Source organism: Mixophyes fleayi, chromosome 12 (assembly GCF_038048845.1).
Source record: "Mixophyes fleayi isolate aMixFle1 chromosome 12, aMixFle1.hap1, whole genome shotgun sequence".
Lineage (NCBI taxonomy): Eukaryota > Metazoa > Chordata > Amphibia > Anura > Limnodynastidae > Mixophyes > Mixophyes fleayi.
Window position 1 is genome coordinate 76,675,775 of NC_134413.1, and position 23,613 is coordinate 76,699,387.

General features: G+C 35.7%; 1 protein-coding gene and 1 long non-coding RNA gene across 4 annotated transcripts in view; one reads left to right on the plus strand and one right to left on the minus strand.

Moving 5' to 3' along the window:
• Positions 1–23,613, plus strand: part of LOC142108891 (SLAM family member 9-like) — a 101,617-nt gene that overhangs the window by 28,684 nt on the left and 49,320 nt on the right. Inside the window, exon 1 of one of the 3 annotated variants that reach the window (XM_075192853.1) lies at positions 8,087–8,280. The exons of the other annotated variants lie outside the window; for them this stretch is intronic. Within the exon in view, the coding sequence (XP_075048954.1) occupies positions 8,232–8,280 (49 nt within the window). The 5' untranslated portion in view covers positions 8,087–8,231. Of the gene's footprint in view, positions 1–8,086; positions 8,281–23,613 lie in introns of those variants that run through there. 3 annotated transcript variants of the gene reach the window in all.
• Positions 1–23,613, minus strand: part of LOC142108892 (uncharacterized) — a 126,023-nt gene that overhangs the window by 10,871 nt on the left and 91,539 nt on the right. The window lies entirely within an intron of this gene.

A 23,613-nucleotide genomic window follows, 5' to 3' on the forward strand; every position in this document is an offset into this window, starting at 1 on the left:
ATCACCATCCTCATCATCAAGTTCCTCCACAGCGCCAGCTACATCATCAATAGGCTCCTCCCGAGCCACCTCTTCCCGTACAGTGATGGGAAGGTCAGGCTTGACAACCACCGACACCCTTGGACTCGCCTTGGGAATTTGTGATAATTTCTCTTTAGAAGGCCGAGTTGTTTGCTGTTTTGTTGCTGACAGCATAACTCTCTTCAATTTTTTGTAGGGGGGGGGGAGGAGGAGGAGGGATAAGATCCGTGGGTGAAGCTGAACCACTAGTCATGAACACGGGCCAGGGCCTAAGCCGTTCCTTGCCACTCCGTGTCGTAAATGGCATATTGGCAACTTAACGTTTCTCCGCAGATGATTTTAAGTTTCTCTTTTTGCTACTTTTTCTTAACTTGGGCTTTTTGGATTTTACATGCCCTGTACTACGAGATTGGGCATCGGGCTTGGAAGACGACGTTGATGGCATTTCATCGTCTATGTTATGACTAGTGGCATTAGGAGGAAGTGGGTCTTGATCTTTCCCTACTTTATCCTCCAAATTTTTGGTCTCCATTATATTTAGCACAAGATACTGCAGAATGTGTGAACTTGGTAATATTGCAGTACCAATGGACTTTTACTGCTGAATGTGTGAACTTGGTAATATTGCAGTACCAATGGGCTTATACTGCAGGATTGGTTGTGCAAATTTGGTTATAATTATTATTATTTTTTTTATAACTATTTTTTAATTTTTTAAAAACTTGGGAATAATGGGGAAATAACTATGCCCTTAGAAGCACAGAGCACAGGACACAGCACCACTGGACTGAACAGGACACAGCACAGGACCCAGCAGCACCACTAAACTCAGCAGGACAGAGCACAGGACACAGCACCACTGGACTGATACTGCAGAATGTGTGAACTTTGTAATATTGCAGTACCACTGGACTTTTACTGCTGAATGTGTGAACTTGGTAATATTGCAGTACCAATGGGCTTATACTGCAGGATTGGTTGTGCAAATTTTGTTGTAATTAAAAAAAAATTAAATTAGTTTTTTGTATTTTTTTGAATAACTTTTTTTTATTTATTTAAACACTTGGTAATAATGGGGAAATAACTATGCCCTTAGAAGCACAGAGCACAGGACACAGCACCACTAGACTGAACAGGACACAGCACAGGACCCAGCAGCACCACTGAACTCAGAAGGACAGAGCACAGCACACAGCACCACTGGACTGAGCACAGCACAGCACAGCACAGCACAGCACAGCACAGCACAGAACTGAACAGCACAGAACTGAACAGCACGAGATACAGCAGGACAGAGAACCACCTAACACACCCTCCCTCTACCCTGATCAATGCCCGAGTGAAGATGGCGGCGACTAGCGGGGAATTTTTAGGATCCGAGTATCGCGAGATCCGACACCGGGATTATGAGTCAGAGCCTCGGTTTCAGATTTGAATTTGGCGCCAATACCCGGATCTGTCTCGGATCCGACTCGGATCGGCAACGTTCAGGTGGGCTCGGATTTCAGAAATCCGAGTGCGCTCATCTCTAGTACACATGTATTCTTTGCCAGTGCCAAATTCTGTCCACTTAATTTTTCAGAACGTGGACTTTTATTTGTATTGTCTTGTAAAGACATATGTGGTTTTGGCAACCAAATCTGCATCCATGTCAGTTATACATACTGACTTGTGTGGGACGGCCAGCTATTGGCCTATCTAAACTGTCTGTTTTACATATTTCTTACACTTCACTAATATAACATATAAATTCTATTTATATACATTCCATATTTATATACATTCCATAATTTATATACATGGGTCTTCGGGAGCGCCTCTGCTTCATGTTTCGGGCAGTCCCCTTTACGCCGGGGTTGTGCAAGGTGAGGCTTCCAGTCCCACCACCACTGCACTTTAAAGTCACGTACGGGGCCTGTCCCCCGGAGGCACAGGCACCTCGGGCTCCAAACACAACCGGCCTTCTGGCATCAGACCAAGGAGACCTGCCCATTCAAGGCTTCCCGATCCAACCTTAACAGATTAGACACTACACTTGAGTTTAGCCAAAAGAAGAGTCAAGATTTACATTTTAATCTCAAGTCAGGATAGTAAAACAGCTCCAATGCTGGTACAGCAATCATATCCAGTAACAGTACACGAAAATCCCCACCACCTACATCTGGCTAGACATTACTTCACTGTCTGCTTGCCGGCCACTTACTGGCATCGGTGGTCCCACCCACACATACAGACAGTGTCTTTATCCTCCACCCCAAGCACTACAAACAGATAACAGCAAACCAATCACACCCATGTGAAACACCTGTGTGTGTGCTCAAAGAGAAACCTAGGAAAAACTTAACCCTGTCTGCAGCCTGCTGCTGCAGACTAACTGTGTTCCTACCTGTTCCCTTACAGGGAACTGTGGCAAATATCCCTCTTTGCCACAATATATATATATATATATATATATATATATATATATATATATATATATATATATATATATATATATATATTACACAATTAAAGCTGTTCGAACTACTTTTCTATATTAAAAACAGTGGTATCAGTGCTAATCACTAACATGGAACTAGTGGGGAAAGTGCAATGCAATATAAACATATACAAATATATAAATATAAACACAAATAATAGCCAAATCTGCATGGCCCCACATATAACAATGAATGTTATTTGACAAATTGTTTTAAAATGTCCCAGTGTGACAGAGTTCTGTGTCCTGCAATTTAGGTGATGAGTATTAGTCTTCAACCCACCCCAAAAAGGAAAGAACACATATAGTGAAGTACTGTTATAACAAGTGTACAACAGTGATGTACGTGATTGCACTCACATGTAATGATGATAATATAAACCTTGAATCCAATGATTTGGAATTTCCCATCAGAGGGGTATGTAATAATGATATAAAAAAAAAAGGATATGCCAGTGAATTTGGTATTTGGCATATAGATGCACAAAACTTAAAACCATATACAGTAAAATAAAAAAAATATTTTAATCAATATGCAAACATAAAATATGTATAAAAAATGTGGAACTTCTGTCCCCAATTCAGAACTAAGGATCTGAATTGGTAGACTCACCTACCATCCAGGTAACCACAGGTAATTCACACTGTCCAAGCACAATCCAAATTGACTAAACTCTGAAAACTGTTTCCATTTATATAACAGTGGTTTTTTTATTGTTTGAGGATTGCCATGATGTGTTTGATCTATTTATAACATGAGGTTTTGATTTTATGTAAATAAATGAATCCAGTTTATGTAATCTGCACTGGGTTCAAGGTAACTCGACCATCTGTTTAATAAGCATAATATTTAGATTATCTGATATCTTAATTTTCATCTTTTGATGTATATGTTGTGACAAAGGGAGTGGTTTACCACAGGCCTGTAAGAGAGGAATTAGGTATTCAGCTGACATTACAAATTTGTGCAGCCATGCACCTAGTTGAAAGATATACAGGTGGAGGACATATGTGTGACAATATAATAGTATAGATTGTGATTTAACTTACATATTTTGAAGTGTTTTAGAAGTGTCTTTTCCACAGCTAACAGCAGCTGACATGGTGTGTCTGCAGTGAAAGCAGTCAAGCAGAACACCTGTAGAGAACTCCTTTTTAAACGCAAGGTGGGAGTGTCACCTGTCCATCAAGCTAAGGCTGTGGGAGGAGTGTAAAGTATTTAAACTTCGCTTTTTCACTTGATGCCGAATAAGTTGGCCGATGTTTAGAGAGCAGGTCTCTGTTAATTTAACATTAAAAGCAAAGTGCACAGCAAGAAGTTATTCATGTGTGCATCACCAGAAGGTGTATATACCACAATGGTATATACATTTGAAAGTAATCACTTTCCAAAAATGACCAATCATTAACAAGTAGACCCTATAAGTCTGACATGAACAGAACAGGAGTACGTTCCTGAGGAAGCAAGAAGCATCTTGCGAAACACGTAGAAGATTACACTATGAATTTTATTTTTTATTTCTATTTGATCACTAGAAAGACCATGACTAATTTGGATTGTGGGAATCTGATAAATATAAACTTTTTTTTCATTCTGACCCCAAGGTGCACAGTTAACACAATCTCTTGATTTAAAATTTAAACACACAGAGTACAATATTGTGTCTTTCTCATTTTACACACATAAGAAGTTCCCTCAACATGATAAAAGGATTAAAATCATTTACAAAGCCCTGAAAAATCCTCATCTTGATGAGTATATTTTCAACGCACTTGACACAATTTTCTGGACAATACGTGTTACATATTTTCCTTTCTATGGGTCCTCTGCACCAGATTTCTTCTGGAAAAATCATGTTGGTTTTGGAGTACAATTGGAAGCCTCTGTGAAATTCTGTCAGCGATCAAGGCACACTAGGATCTATGTGATTAAAGAAATGATCATGAACACGCTCCCAGCTTCTGTGACTTTGGGTGTTTGCTGTATGAGGTTACACACGATTCCAGCCCGCAGTCTCTCTTTACCTATCACACAGGTTATAGACCTACTGAATCGCCCCTCAGCAGCGTTCTCCCACCCCCACACACTTCAGGTTTTCCACCACCTATTGAATACGGGCAATAGGACCCCAATATACTGTCCCACACTGGCACACAAGGCTTCTGGCTACCCACAGGTTAGCAAGGCCCACCCCAGCAATCAAAGGGTTAACTCTTCACACCTCCAGACTGTTACACAAATGTGAATGGAAGCATACACTGGCTTGTTAGTTAAATGTATCAAAAAATCACACACTGGCATTCAAAGGGTTAGCTTGGTCGAGCTATATTCTTCTTAACAGGCTAATAGATTTGTTAGAATATCAAGGGCGCCACATATTAATTTATAGATTTAATATACAAAAGTACAGGGCATTGAGATATAAAAAACAATTAATAACAATTGACAATTGACATAACATGCACAAGGTAAGCGGTTTAAAATAAAAGAGGTTACATTCAGAGTATCACTTACATGAGTTGTATAATCTGTCCCATGGGAAATTGGCTTGGAAGATGGACAGCTTATCAATGTGGATTGATTTTCCAAAAAGACTGCCCTTCCCAACACAGGTTTTTTAAGCAAAATGAAGTGGGTCAGCCTGCACATTTAAATACCAAACATGAGGAAATTATGACAATGTGACATACCTTTCCCAAAGACATGTGATTATAGCTGTTCCCAGATACCGCCAGCACCTGTCATTCAGAACCCTGGTGTGATTTCTGCTTCTCAGTATGGAGTGGCACCCAGATTTCCCAAAATATGAACTATGATGACATTTTCCTTTGCAGCTCATATTTCTATATACCTGTATAGGCCTTCAAATGCTGACTTTGGCTGCAAGGATGTCAAGCTGTGACCCAGCCCCACAAAGTCTATTCAGGTGTCCAAAAACTTGTGTCAGGATATAACTCACAGTAGGGGCTCTTTGAAGCTGCCACAGGTGACACTGCTATCTTCTCACACTGGGATGTGCAGAGCCACCAAATACACATACAACAGACTTTCTGGGCCTGAGTCATTAAGGCAAGCAAAGGAGTAAATGTTCTCTGGGATAAACCATGTTACAATGTAAGGGGTGCAAATCAGTTTATTATTTTGTACATAAGTTAAATACTGGCAGTTTTTTCCTCTAGCACACACATACTTGCTAGCTTTATTATTACATTGAAATAAAAAGTTGATCTAGGACATGCCCTACCCAAACTATAAATCTGCCTCACATTTTAAATTTACCTCCCCCTCCAATACAACATGGTTTTGCCCAGGTGCAAATGTTACTCCTTTTTTATGCTTTACTCTCCTTAATGACTCAGGTTCTCTGACTTTACATTTTACACTTTAGTAGCTCAACCTATGAATGGATTCATTTGATATACCATATTTACACTACAGTTATGATTTAGGCCTTATTCCCCACAATTATGTGATAGGTTAACCCTTATAAATAACTGTTCTCTCTGTTCATGACAGAAATCATGTTCTGATTTTTTAACCAACCACTGGTGCGAGTTCTTTTCATTTCCATTGACTCTCCGCAGTGTGCTTGCTGCAACCCAACGACATTGAGGAAGGCTCAGTGGCTTCTATAGGCGGGTACCCAATCCGGCTGGGAAGTTTTATAAGTTTTATCTAAAACCAGCCCCACCAAGGCCTCTCTGTTGCAGATTGCACTTCTTTCATTCACTGTCAATAGGTACACAATGGGAAGTTCTTTGCAGAATATATTAAACTGTGCAGTTATATCAGCATTCAGACATAACACATCTTGCATGTAAAATAAACATGAGCAAAAACTAGAATATTCCAGTGATAACACACTTAGGAACAGCACCACCTGCAGTCCCACCAGTGTAATCACTCAAACAACATTAAGTCTGAGTCAATTGCAGTATCTTAACACACACCACCGTGGGAACCAGTCCGAGTTTAAAGGGGGGAACTCAGTCGTCTGCTGGGTGTTCTACTTCTGAACAGCTCATCAGCTCAATTACCTGAGCAAACTGTCACAGAGACCTGTGTTGTAGACCGTCCAACCGAGTACTATGGAACACAAGTCGTTCCGCGGAAAGGTGGCTGCTACAGGTAAATAAAACCTTGTCAAGTTTTTGGTTATTTGCTAACTATCATTAAGATTTTCACCAGGCAGTTGTAATTGATCCCGCACCCATGGAGGTAAACCTCACTCCATGAACAAATCCTGGCCAATAAGTTGCAAGCCCTCTCACAGGTTGTCCAGGAGTTAACAGTGTGAGTTTAGGCTCAAGAGGATGTCACCCACACAACACAGGTAGTAACTCATTCAGTGAAGGAGCCTAAGATTCATTGTGACAGTGTCACTGTCTGCATTTTCACTGTCGGTAGTCATACTGTCAGTATTTTCTCTGTGTCGGGATTTCGTCCCTGTCAATGTTTACAACATTAGGTATTGCCTCCTTGTCAGTATTTTCATTATCGGCATTTCCGTGTTGATGAATTTCCGCCTGTATTTTTACAGTTGGAAATTCGTACCCAACCCATTAGGTTGACAATTCACATGGTCAACACTGTTATTAGGTTGAGAATTGAAATGTAGTCATTATTATATGGTTAGTGTTAGAGTTAGATATAGGGTTAGGGATATTATCGTCGACCTAATAATACTGTCTACATTACAATTGTCAACCTAATAATACTATCAATGTCAATATTGTCTGTCGAGTTCTCTATATTATGGTTTCGACTATAAAAATGTTGATCATGTAACTGTCGAACATATGTAATACATCTATTTAGAGCGTTCCGTGCCATGCCGAGGAGTACATAGACATTTCCACTCCGCAAATGAGCTTGATTTTTGCACTAGGCCAGAGATCATTTCTCATTTTATAGTTATAACTAGATATATTTGAGACACCCGGTTGCACTTTTCTAGGTGCATTTCGCATGTAACATTTGTTGAAGACAGTCCCGTTGTCCCCTTACTATTATGATTCATTTAATCCATACATGAGGCGAAACAAAACAGTATTTTAAGAAAAAAATGTTTTATTCATGAAAGAGACAGTTCTAAGGAGGCAACTTATTGGATCATTGATGTGATGTTTGCACGTTTGTACAGTACTCTTCTTCAGATGTTTTGCTTCTCTGCCCACCTACCTGTAGTTCTAGCACAATCCTGCAACCCAAAGAACAATTATGGTTTCACCGCAACAATAGGTCCATCCCCTCCATTCTGTGGCTTTGGTAATTAAAAAGAAATACGCTCATACTCTTGGAGTTAAAGAGGCATATTCAATTGTTGAATATGCCAGCGGCATTAAAACTATTACCGTTATTATGGTAATAGTAAGCCGGATTTCAGCTCGCAGCTTCTGAGCCGCGAGCTGAAATCCAGCGAGAAAAGTACCGTAATACCGGTATTTAGCCGCAAGAATTTTGGCTTTAACGCCAACAATTGAATATGCCCCAAAGAGTTACATGTGTTAAGTAACGTTTAGTACGTTTTTGGTCACTACACTATAAGCTAAGCAGAGGCGTTATAATCAGACGTACAACATCCTCTTTCATACAACTAGACACTCCTCACACAGTTTCCTCTCAGAGACTGTGTGTTGCTGCACTCGGTATGCCTGTACTGTGCACATCTGTACTATGTATGTCTGCTGTCAAGCAAAGTAAAAAAAAAATATGAATGAGTGAAGAAAAATGCTCCGTCTTTCCTTATCGGTCTTCGTGATGCTTCACCTTCACACATGTGAGTTTATTTGGTTTGTTATCCATGAATATTTAACAGTAGTCAGTATTGTTTTATAGCATTTAATTTCTTTCAGCAGTTTATGTGTAATGACCTCTATGAAGACCGGTTAGCTCCCAGCTGATTTATACACAGTATATACCTATGTCACATACCCATGTTATTTGTTTTCAATAAAAAAAATGCTAATTAATAACCTCCCAACATTCCCAATATCAGTATTTTATCCACCACCATGTGCTGTATATAGCAGGTGCTGGCGCTCACATACAGCCAGACCCCTAACGAGCATCTTCTGCACCACTGAGGTCTCTCTGTAGCTGGAGAAATGTGACGCAGCTGCTGTAACTGAGACCATAGAGCGTCTGTGTCTGATCCCTGTGACTGCGGAGAGAGACGGGCAGCACTGACGGTGATCAGTAGAGGTGCCGGCTGTATGTGACTGTCATACCCTGATTACTAGTGTGAGTGTGGGGGCCACAGAGCTATTATTGGAGGGAGGGGGGTCAGTAATTATCATTTGTATGAATGTATATATATATATATATATATATATATATATAACAGTATATCGGTGTGTACTATATGACAATAGTATATAACAGTATATAGGTGTGTACTATATGACAATAGTATATAACAGTGTATCGGTGTGTACTATATGACAATAGTATATAACAGTATATTGGTGTGTACTATATGATAATAGTATATAACAGTATATCGGTGTGTACTATATGACAATAGTATATAACAGTATATAGGTGTGTACTATATGACAGTAGTATATAACAGTATATCGGCGTGTACTATATGACAATAGTATATAACAGTATATCAGTGTGTACTATATGATAATAGTATATAACAGTATATCGGTGTGTACTATATGACAATAGTATATAACAGTATATTGGTGTGTACTATATGATAATAGTATATAACAGTATATAGGTGTGTACTATATGACAATAGTATATAACAGTATATAGGTGTGTACTATATGACAATAGTATATAACAGTATATCGGTGTGTACTATATGATAATAGTATATAACAGTATATCGGTGTGTACTATATGATAATAGTATATAACAGTATATAGGTGTGTACTATATGACAATAGTATATAACAGTATATAGGTGTGTACTATATGACAATAGTATAAAACAGTATATCGGTGTGTACTATATGATAATAGTATATAACAGTATATAGGTGTGTACTATATGACAATAGTATATAACAGTATATAGGTGTGTACTATATGACAATAGTATATAACAGTATATTGGTGTGTACTATATGACAATAGTATATAACAGTATATCGGTGTGTACTATATGACAATAGTATATAACAGTATATAGGTGTGTACTATATGACAATAGTATATAACAGTATATAGGTGTGTACTATATGATAATAGTATATAACAGTATATAGGTGTGTACTATATGACAATAGTATATAACAGTATATAGGTGTGTACTATATGACAATAGTATATAACAGTATATTGGTGTGTACTATATGACAATAGTATATAACTGTATATCGGTGTGTACTATATGATAATAGTATATAACAGTTTATAGGTGTGTACTATATGACAATAGTATATAACAGTATATAGGTGTGTACTATATGACAATAGTATATAACAGTATATAGGTGTGTACTATATGACAATAGTATATAACAGTATATAGGTGTGTACTATATGACAATAGTATATAACAGTATATAGGTGTGTACTATATAGAGATGGGCGGGTCCGGTTCTCCGAGAACCGAACCCACCCGAACTTTGGGTATCCGAGTACCGAGCTGAGCAGCTCGGTACTCTCCCGCCCATTCCGAATCCAAATCGAGGCCGAACGTCATTGTGACGTCGTCGGATCTCGGGGCTCGGTTCTCGCGATACTTCAACTTTATAAATACACGCCTCCACAGCAATCCATCGCCATTTGACAGAGGGAGAGAGCAGGGTGTAGTCATAGGCTAATTAGAGCAGGGACAGAGAATACAATATTGTTCTTGCAATTGCTCTAACCAAAATCGCTAGTGCAGAGAGGAGGATAGAGGTTTATTATTTTTTCTTCATATTTGGCACTCCCCAGCGCTTTTGGGGTGTCCCCCATAATTGTGCATAAATATTTCTGGCTGTCAAAAGTCATATCTGTCAGCAGTATCTACTAAATAATTTTTAGCACTCCTCAGTGCTTTTGGGGTGTCCTCCCTAATTGTGCATTAATATTTCTGGCTATCAAAAGTCATATCTGTCAGCAGTATCTACTAAATAATTTGTAGCACTCCTCAGTGCTTTTGGGGTGTCCTCCCTAATTGTGCATTAATATTTCTGGCTGTCAAAAGTCATTTCTGTCAGCAGTATTTACTAAATAATTTTTAGCACTCCTCAGTGCTTTTGGGGTGTCCTCCCTAATTGTGCATTAATATTTCTGGCTGTCAAAAGTCATATCTGTCAGCAGTATCTACCAAATAATTTTTAGCACTCCTCAGTGCTTTTGGGGTGTCCTCCCTAATTGTGCATTAATATTTCTGGCTGTCAAAAGTCATATCTGTCAGCAGTAACATGCAAAGATTATCTTTTGCGCTCACTGACTAAATAAAACAATGATTCTATTATAAAATGTATAATGACCTCTATTATGAATCAATAAAAATTCATTTTATTGTCCCTATGTGATCAAACTATAAGGTAAAAACAACATATAATTACAACAGGTTAAAATAGTGAATATATAAACACATAGACAGGTATTCCCCTGGATGAGCCAAGGTGGATGAAATAAGCACTGAAAACTAATAACAATGGATAGATCACAGAATCAAAAATACATATTCATGAGTTGCTAAAAACAGAAAGTCCAAATAACAATAGTATATTGGGTATTGCCGATATGATATAATGGTAGTGTTCAAATAAGGTCCAATTCCAATAGCGGAGGGTGTATTGCAGATAATATTATATTATCTGCAATACACCCTCCGCTATTGGAATTGGACCTTATTTGAACACTACCATTATATCATATCGGCAATACCCAATATACTATTGTTATTTGGACTTTCTGTTTTTAGCAACTCATGAATATGTATTTTTGATTCTGTGATCTATCCATTGTTATTAGTTTTCAGTGCTTATTTCATCCACCTTGGCTCATCCAGGGGAATACCTGTGTATGTGTTTATATATTCACTATTTTAACCTGTTGTAATTATATGTTGTTTTTACCTTATAGTTTGATCACATAGGGACAATAAAATGAATTTTTATTGATTCATAATAGAGGTCATTATACATTTTATAATAGAATCATTGTTTTATTTAGTCAGTGAGCGCAAAAGATAATCTTTGCATGTTACTGTATTACTAGGGAGGGATCCCTGGTTCTGTTTGCTGCTCCTGCAATCACCAGGAGGTGAGCGCTTAATCTCCATCCCTTTCAATTCATATCTGTCAGCAGTATCTACCAAATAATTTTTAGCACTCCTCAGTGCTTTTGGGGTGTCCTCCCTAATTGTGCATTAATATTTCTGGCTGTCAAAAGTCATATCTGTCAGCAGTATCTACTAAATAATTTTTAGCACTCCCCAGTGGTTTGCGCTCAGAACTGATTCAAAGCAGTCCACATATGATCTGAATGAGCAACCAGGTTCTGTCACCAGTCCTGATGTTAGTGTTCCCAGTACGTCATCTGGCCAAGGCGATGTCAAACAACAGAGTGTTTTCAAATTAGTGCAAAAAACAAAAACCAAAAAAAATTTTACTGTATTGAAGCGAAAAAGAAGTGTAACTGAGCAAAAGTTAAGTGACGATAAAAAAAAATTGCAAGCATGCCATTCTACACACGCAGTGGCAAAGAGAGAATGAGGCCTTCACCTTTGGCTATTAGTGGCAGATCCCAAAAAGTTACCCAGCCTACAATTGGTGCACAACTACTGTTACGCGTCAAAGCCGAGCTGCAAGATAACAGTGAGGCATTACAGGAGAATATTTGCTCTGATTCACAAATGACAACAATCCCTGTGGAGAGTCCATCCAACAGTGGGATGTCTAATCGTGAGCATTCTGCTGATGTGTGCCTTAATAGCCCGAGTGTAGCCGGTGATACCCAAATTGAGGATGCCACTTTGGAATTAGAAGAGGATGAGGGGGAGATTTGTGTAGGCGACGAGGGCGCTAATGAGGATGTTGATGAGGATGAGGTTGTTTGTGTAAGTCCTGCACCAGTGGCAGCAGTTCTGGCACGTGACAAGAAAAAGGCCATTGTCATGCCTGGGCATAAAACAAAAAAATCCACTTCTTATGTGTGGAATTATTTCTACCCAAATCCAGACAACAATTGTATAGCCATTTGTAGTGTATGTCAAGCCACAGTCAGTCGAGGGAGGGACCTTAACCATCTTGGAACCTCGTCTATGTTACGCCATTTAACGAGAGTTCATGGCAAAGTGTTGGGAAAAGCTGAAAGTTCTTCCCAAAAGAATACAAGCACTCCCTCATCAGCTAAGACCCTCCGCTCACCGACATACCGACGGCTACAAAATACACCCACCACACCATCCTCATCAATATCCTCAGTAGCGCTCGGAGTTAGCCCGGCATCCCACTTAAGGCTGGATGACTCCGGCACTATTATTGATTCCTCTGAAGAAAGCGTTAGTCCTGCTGCTGCTGTTGCTGCTGCTGGGGGTGAATCGTCATCCCAGAGGCAGGTTAATAAAATGAGCAGTCCTACATTTCAGCAATTAACTGTGAAACAATCATTTGCGAGGGGAAGCAAATATGACAGCAGTCACCCAGTCGCCAAGCGAATCACAGACGCCATGGCTGCAATGTTAGTGTTAGATCTGCGTCCAATCTCCACAATAAACGCAGCTGGTTTTTCACAGTTAATTGAGTTTTTGTGTCCGCGTTACAGAATTCCATCGCGACACCATTTCTCCCGTAAAGCTATTCCACAACTATACCAAAAAGTGTGTAAAAATGTAGAGATTGCGCTGAAAAATGCCATTCTGCCCACTGTTCACTTAACCACAGATATGTGGACAAGTGGAAGTGGCCAAACCAAAGACTATATGACTGTGACAGCCCACTGGGTTGGTCATTCACCTTCACCAGCAGGAACAGCAGCAGCATGTACACCACTACGTAACATTTGTCACAGGCAGGCCACTCTTTGTATCACCGGCTTCACTAACAGGCATACGGCTGACAATTTGTTACGCAAACTGAGAGATGTGATTGATGCATGGCTTATACCACTCGGACTCTCCCCAGGGTATGTCATTTCAGATAACGCCAACAATATAGTGCGAGCATTACAGCTGGGTGATTTCCAACATATTCCCTGTTTTGCTCACACCATCAACTTGGTGGTGCAGAGCTTCCTACGAAATAACCGTGAGGTGCAGGAGATGCTTTCGGTGGCCCGTAAAATTTCAGGCCATTTCAGGCATTCAGCCACAGCATGTAGGAGATTACAGCAGCTCCAAGAGCAGTTTAACTTGCCCTGCCACCAACTTAAGCAAGAGGTGGTAACTCGGTGGAATTCCACCCTGTACATGCTTCAGAGGATGGAGGAACAGCGCAAAGCCATCCAAGCATATTGCACAAGTCATGACATTGGGAAAGAAGGGGGGATGTATTTCACTCTTGCACAGTGGGGAATCCTTTCAGTGCTGTGCAAGGTGCTGAAACCATTTGAAGTTGTGACATGTGAGGTCAGTGCTGACTCTGCTAGTTTGAGCCAAGTCATTCCTTTAATTAGACTATTGGAAAAGCAGCTTGAGAAAATGAAGGAGGAGCTGAAAGCAAGCAATTCAGCAAAGTATGTTGGCCTTGTCGATCAAGTACTTAATTCGCTTCACAATGATCCTCGAGTTATTAAGATCTTGAACTCGGATCAGTACGTTTTGGCCACTGTGCTTGATCCAAGGTTTAAAACCTACATTGAGTCTTTACTTGTAAATGAGCGAGATGTGAACTTTTGCAAGGAGCTATTGCTCAGCAAGTTGGCCGCTGAACTGGGCCTCGGCTTGACGACGTGTCCTTCACTTTCTCAAGCTGTTGCTCGTAAAAAATTAAATTTCCAAAAAAGAAGCAGGGAAGACACAGGGGGCAGACCAGAACAATTTAACATCTGGGCTGGTTTGAAGGATTTTTCAAAAAAATGTGTCACTTTGCCCATAACTCCATCCAATATGAGTATAAACATGCAAAGGATGGTGGAGGATTACTTTCAAGAGGTAGTTGATATGGAAATGTCAGACAGTCCCTTTCCTTACTGGGAAGAAAAGCAGGCCATTTGGAAACCCATGTACAAACTTGCTTTGCAATACCTAAGCTGCCCACCCTCCAGTGTGTACTCTGAACGAGTGTTCAGCACAGCAGGGAACTTAGTCAGTGATCGCCGTAGAAGGTTACTTCCCAAAAATGTGGAGAAAATGATGTTTATAAAAATGAACTACATCTTCCACGAGGAAGGCCTTCACCATCCAAGACATCCAAGCACTGACTGTTCTCTAATGGCGGATTCAAGCGGCGATGAATTGATAGTCTGTGATGATGACGTACACACTGATGAGGGTGAGGATTAAGCTGAAGATGATGCCGATAACATCTTTTTAAAACTTTCTATGTAAGTGTAGGGTGCAATCTACCCCCAAAGAGGAAAGGGACTTGTGGCATTTCCATATCACATACCATCTTGAAAGGCTGCTGTTAGGGCAATTTATCCTTAAGGGTAGGGTGTCATAGACAGAGTGACCCTAAACTGGCTTTGTCCATTTTTCATAATATTGTACAGTCTATAATGGCTGAATTTTTGGGTATTTTATACAAGTGGAGGGGGGCCTAGAGAGACAGAAACCAAACTAGCTTTTTCCATGTCAATTAATATTGTACAGTCTATAATGGCTGAATTTTTTGGTATTTTATACAAGTGGAGGGGGGCCTAGAGAGACAGAGTGACCCCAAACTGTATTTCTCCATGTCAATTAATATTGTACAGTCTATAATGGCTGAATTTTTTAGTATTTTATACAAGTGGAGGGGGGGCCTAGAGAGACAGAAACCAAACTGGCTTTCTCCATGTCAATTAATATTGTACAGTCTATAATGGCTGAATTTTTTGGTATTTTATACAAGTGGAGGGGGGCCTAGAGAGACAGAGTGACCCCAAACTGTCTTTCTCCATGTCAATTAATATTGTACAGTCTATAATGGCTGAATTTTTTGGTATTTTATACAAGTGGAGGGGGGCCTAGAGAGACAGAGTGACTCCAAACTGTCTTTCTCCATGTCAATTAATATTGTACAGTCTATAATGGCTGAATTTTTTAGTATTTTATACAAGTGGAGGGGGGCCTAGAGAGACAGAAACCAAACTGGCTTTCTCCATGTCAATTAATATTGTACAGTCTATAATGGCTGAATTTTTTGGTATTTTATACAAGTGGAGGGGGGCCTAGAGAGACAGAAACCAAACTGGCTTTTTCCATTTCTTTACATATTTAACTATAAGTGTAGGGTGTAATATACATTCAAAGACGATGGCTGCATTGCCAATATGCATAGATGGAGAGGAAGACAATCTGTTTTGTGTGTAGAATAGGCCTACCAACGAAGAATTAAACTGTTTTTTTGGATGATTTATTACCTCAACAATTAGATTACTTGTCTCTAAAACAGTTGGAGCACTAAATTGGGTTAATTTAGGCCCAAAAACATGGATTTTCCAAAAAAATAGCAAAACAAAACCAAACAAAACCAAAACCAAAACCAAAACACGCAATGGCGGTTTTGCAAAACCAAAACCAAAACCAAAACACGACGGTAATCCAGATCCAAAACCGAATCCAAAACCAAAACACGGGGGTCAGTGACCATCTCTAGTACTATATGACAATAGTATATAACAGTATATAGGTGTGTACTATATGACAATAGTATATAACAGTATATCGGTGTGTACTATATGACAATAGTATATAACAGTATATTGGTGTGTACTATATGACAATATTATATAACAGTATAACGGTGTGTACTATATGACAATAGTATATAACAGTATATCAGTGTGTACTATATGACAATAGTATATAACAGTATATAGGTGTGTACTATATGACAATAGTATATAACAGTGTATCGGTGTGTACTATATGACAATAGTATATAACAGTATATAGGTGTGTACTATATGACAATAGTATATAACAGTATATCAGTGTGTACTATATGACAATAGTATATAACAGTATATCAGTGTATACTATATGACAGTAGTATATAACAGTATATCAGTGTGTACTATATGACAATAGTATATAACAGTATATAGGTGTGTACTATATGACAATAGTGTATAACAGTATATTGGTGTGTACTATATGACAATAGTATATAACAGTATATCGGTGTGTACTATATGACAATAGTATATAACAGTATATACGTGTGTACTATATGACAATAGTATATAACAGTATATAGGTGTGTACTATATGACAATAGTATATAACAGTATATAGGTGTGTACTATATGACAATAGTGTATAACAGTATATTGGTGTGTACTATATGACAATAGTGTATAACAGTATATTGGTGTGTACTATATGACAATAGTATATAACAGTATATAGGTGTGTACTATATGACAATAGTATATAACAGTATATCGGTGTGTACTATATGACAATAGTATATAACAGTATATTGGTGTGTACTATATGACAATATTATATAACAGTATAACGGTGTGTACTATATGACAATAGTATATAACAGTATATCAGTGTGTACTATATGACAATAGTATATAACAGTATATAGGTGTGTACTATATGACAATAGTATATAACAGTGTATCGGTGTGTACTATATGACAATAGTATATAACAGTATATAGGTGTGTACTATATGACAATAGTATATAACAGTATATCAGTGTGTACTATATGACAATAGTATATAACAGTATATCAGTGTATACTATATGACAGTAGTATATAACAGTATATCAGTGTGTACTATATGACAATAGTATATAACAGTATATAGGTGTGTACTATATGACAATAGTGTATAACAGTATATTGGTGTGTACTATATGACAATAGTATATAACAGTATATCGGTGTGTACTATATGACAATAGTATATAACAGTATATAGGTGTGTACTATATGACAATAGTATATAACAGTATATAGGTGTGTACTATATGACAATAGTATATAACAGTATATAGGTGTGTACTATATGACAATAGTGTATAACAGTATATTGGTGTGTACTATATGACAATAGAGTATAACAGTATATTGGTGTGTACTATATGACAATAGTATATAACAGTATATAGGTGTGTACTATATGACAATAGTATATAACAGTATATAGGTGTGTACTATATGACAATAGTATATAACAGTATATAGATGTGTACTATATGACAATAGTATATAACAGTATATCGGTGTGTACTATATGACAATAGTATATAACAGTGTATAGATGTGTACTATACGACAATAGTATATAACAGTATATTGGTGTGTACTATATGACAATAGTATATAACAGTATATAGGTGTGTACTATATGACAATAGTATATTACAGTATATAGGTGTGTACTATATGACAATAGTATATAACAGTATATAGGTGTGTACTATATGACAATAGTATATAACAGTATATAGGTGTGTACTATATGACAATAGTATATAACAGTATATCGGTGTGTACTATGTGACATTAGTATATAACAGTATATAGGTGTGTACTATTAGACTTTAGCATATAACAGTATATCGGTGTGTACTATATGACATTAGTATATAACAGTATATAGGTGTGTACTATATGACAATCGTATATAACATTATATAGGTGTGTACTATATGACAATAGTATATAACAGTATATCAGTGTGTACTATATGACAATAGTATATAACAGTGTATCAGTGTGTACTATATGACAATAGTATATAACAGTGTATGGGTGTGTACTATATGACAGTAGTATATAACAGTATATAGGTGTGTACTATATGACAATAGTATATTACAGTATATAGGTGTGTACTATATGACAATAGTATATAACAGTATATAGGTGTGTACTATATGACAATAGTATATAACAGTATATAGGTGTGTACTATATGACAATAGTATATTACAGTATATAGGTGTGTACTATATGACAATAGTATATAGCAGTATATAGGTGTGTACTATATGACAATAGTATATAGCAGTATATAGGTGTGTACTATATGACAATAGTATATAACAGTATAGTGGTGTGTACTATATTACAATAGTATATAACAGTATATCGGTGTGTACTATATGACAATAGTATATAACAGTATAGTGGTGTGTACTATATTACAATAGTATATAACAGTATATCGGTGTGTACTATATGATAATAGTATATAACAGTATATAGGTGTGTACTATATGACAATAGTATATAACAGTATATTGGTGTGTACTATATGACAATAGTATATAACAGTATATAGGTGTGTACTATCTGACAATAGTATATAACAGTATATAGGTGTGTACTATATGACAATAGTGTATAACAGTATATTGGTGTGTACTATATGATAATAGTATATAACAGTGTATTGGTGTGTACTATATGATAATAGTATATAACAGTGTATTGGTGTGTACTATATGACAATAGTATATAACAGTATATTGGTGTGTACTATATGACAATAGTATATAACAGTATATTGGTGTGTACTATATGACAATAGTATATAACATTATATAGGTGTGTACTATATGACAATAGTATATAACAGTATATTGGTGTGTACTATATGACAATAGTATATAACAGTATATAGGTGTGTACTATATGACAATAGTATATAACAGTATATAAGTGTGTACTATATGATAATAGTATATAACAGTATATAGGTGTGTACTATATGACAATAGTATATAACAGTATATTGGTGTGTACTATATGACAATAGTATATAACAGTATATCGGTGTGTACTATATGATAATAGTATATAACAGTATATAGGTGTGTACTATATGACAATAGTATATAACAGTATATTGGTGTGTACTATATGACAATAGTATATAACAGTATATAGGTGTGTACTATCTGACAATAGTATATAACAGTATATAGGTGTGTACTATATGACAATAGTGTATAACAGTATATTGGTGTGTACTATATGACAATAGTGTATAACAGTATATTGGTGTGTACTATATGACAATAGTATATAACAGTATATAGGTGTGTACTATATGACAATAGTATATAACAGTATATAGGTGTGTACTATATGACAATAGTATATAACAGTATATAGGTGTGTACTATATGACAATAGTATATAACAGTATATCGGTGTGTACTATATGACAATAGTATATAACAGTGTATAGTTGTGTACTATACGACAATAGTATATAACAGTATATTGGTGTGTACTATATGACAATAGTATATAACAGTATATAGGTGTGTACTATATGACAATAGTATATAACAGTATATTGGTGTGTACTATATGACAATAGTATATAACAGTATATGGGTGTGTACTATATGATAATAGTATATAACAGTATATGGGTGTGTACTATATGACAATAGTATATAACAGTATATTGGTGTGTACTATATGACAATAGTATATAACAGTATATCGGTGTGTACTATATGATAATAGTATATAACAGTATATAGGTGTGTACTATATGACAATAGTATATAACAGTATATTGGTGTGTACTATATGACAATAGTATATAACAGTATATCGGTGTGTACTATATGATAATAGTATATAACAGTATATAGGTGTGTACTATATGACAATAGTATATAACAGTATATTGGTGTGTACTATATGACAATAGTATATAACAGTATATCGGTGTGTACTATATTATAATAGTATATAATAGTATATCGGTGTGTACTATATGACAATAGTATATAACAGTATATAGGTGTGTAATTTATGACAATAGTATATAACCTTATATAGGTGTGTACTATATGACAATAGTAAATAACAGTATATAGGTGTGTACTATATTATAATAGTATATAACAGTTTATCGGTGTGTACTATATGACAATAGTATATAGCAGTGTATTGGTGTGTACTATATGACAATAGTATATAGCAGTGTATTGGTGTGTACTATATGACAATAGTATATAGCAGTATATTGGTGTGTACTATATGACAATAGTATATAACAGTATACTGGTGTGTACTATATTACAATAGTATATAACAGTATATCCGTGTGTACTATATGACAATAGTATATAACAGTATATCGGTGTGTACTATATGACAATAGTATATAACAGTATATCGGTGTGTACTATATGACAATAGTATATAACAGTATATTGGTGTGTACTATATGATAATAGTATATAACAGTGTATTGGTGTGTACTATATGACAATAGTATATAACAGTATATTGGTGTGTACTATATGACAATAGTATATAACAGTATATTGGTATGTACTATACGATAATAGTATATAACAGTGTGTTGGTGTGTACTATATGACAATAGTATATAACAGTATATAGGTGTGTACTATATGATAATAGTATATAACAGTATATAGGTGTGTACTATATGACAATAGTATATAACAGTATATAGGTCTGTACTATATGACAATAGTATATAACAGTGTATTGGTGTGTACTATATGACAATAGTATATAACAGTATATAGCTGTGTACTATATGACAATAGTATATAACAGTATATCGGTGTGTACTATATGACAATAGTATATAACAGTTTATTGGTGTGTACTATATGACAATAGTATATAACAGTATATTGGTGTGTACTATATGACAATAGTATATAACAGTGTATCGGTGTGTACTATATGACAATAGTTTATAACAGTATATCGGTGTGTACTATATGACAATAGTATATAACAGTGTATCGGTGTGTACTATATGACAATAGTATATAACAGTATATCGGTGTGTACTATATGACAATATTATATAACAGTATAACGGTGTGTACTATATGACAATAGTATATAACAGTATATCAGTGTGTACTATATGACAATAGTATATAGGTGTGTACTATATGACAATAGTATATAACAGTGTATCGGTGTGTACTATATGACAATAGTATATAACAGTATATAGGTGTGTACTATATGACAATAGTATATAACAGTATATCGGTGTGTACTATGTGACATTAGTATATAACAGTATATAGGTGTGTACTATTTGACTTTAGCATATAACAGTATATCGGTGTGTACTATATGACATTAGTATATAACAGTATATAGGTGTGTACTATATGACAATAGTATATAACATTATATAGGTGTGTACTATATGACAATAGTATATAACAGTATATCAGTGTGTACTATATGACAATAGTATATAACAGTGTATCAGTGTGTACTATATGACAATAGTATATAACAGTGTATGGGTGTGTACTATATGACAATAGTATATAACAGTATATTGGTGTGTACTATATGACAATAGTATATAACAGTATATCGGTGTGTACTATATGACAGTAGTATATAACAGTATATAGGTGTGTACTATATGACAATAGTATATTACAGTATATAGGTGTGTACTATATGACAATAGTATATTACAGTATATAGGTGTGTACTATATGACAAAAGTATATAACAGTGTATCAGTGTGTACTATATGACAATAGTATATAACAGTATATTGGTGTGTACTATATGACAATAGTATATAACAGTATATAGGTGTGTACTATATGACAATAGTATATAACAGTATATTGGTGTGTACTATATGACAATAGTATATAACAGTGTATTGGTGTGTACTATATGACAATAGTATATAACAGTATATTGGTGTGTACTATATGACAATAGTATATAACAGTATATTGGTGTGTACTATATGACAATAGTATATAACAGTATATAGGTGTGTACTATATGACAATAGTATATAACAGTATATCGGTGTGTACTATATGACACTAGTATATAACAGTATATCTGTGTGTACTATATGACAATAGTATATAACAGTATATTGGTGTGTACTATATGATAATAGTATATAACAGTGTATTGGTGTGTACTATATGACAATAGTATATAACAGTATATTGGTGTGTACTATATGACAATAGTATATAACAGTATATTGGTATGTACTATACGATAATAGTATATAACAGTGTGTTGGTGTGTACTATATGACAATAGTATATAACAGTATATAGGTGTGTACTATATGATAATAGTATATAACAGTATATAGGTGTGTACTATATGACAATAGTATATAACAGTATATAGGTCTGTACTATATGACAATAGTATATAACAGTGTATTGGTGTGTACTATATGACAATAGTATATAACAGTATATAGCTGTGTACTATATGACAATAGTATATAACAGTATATCGGTGTGTACTATATGACAATAGTATATAACAGTTTATTGGTGTGTACTATATGACAATAGTATATAACAGTATATTGGTGTGTACTATATGACAATAGTATATAACAGTGTATCGGTGTGTACTATATGACAATAGTTTATAACAGTATATCGGTGTGTACTATATGACAATAGTATATAACAGTGTATCGGTGTGTACTATATGACAATAGTATATAACAGTATATCGGTGTGTACTATATGACAATATTATATAACAGTATAACGGTGTGTACTATATGACAATAGTATATAACAGTATATCAGTGTGTACTATATGACAATAGTATATAGGTGTGTACTATATGACAATAGTATATAACAGTGTATCGGTGTGTACTATATGACAATAGTATATAACAGTATATAGGTGTGTACTATATGACAATAGTATATAACAGTATATCGGTGTGTACTATGTGACATTAGTATATAACAGTATATAGGTGTGTACTATTTGACTTTAGCATATAACAGTATATCGGTGTGTACTATATGACATTAGTATATAACAGTATATAGGTGTGTACTATATGACAATAGTATATAACATTATATAGGTGTGTACTATATGACAATAGTATATAACAGTATATCAGTGTGTACTATATGACAATAGTATATAACAGTGTATCAGTGTGTACTATATGACAATAGTATATAACAGTGTATGGGTGTGTACTATATGACAATAGTATATAACAGTATATTGGTGTGTACTATATGACAATAGTA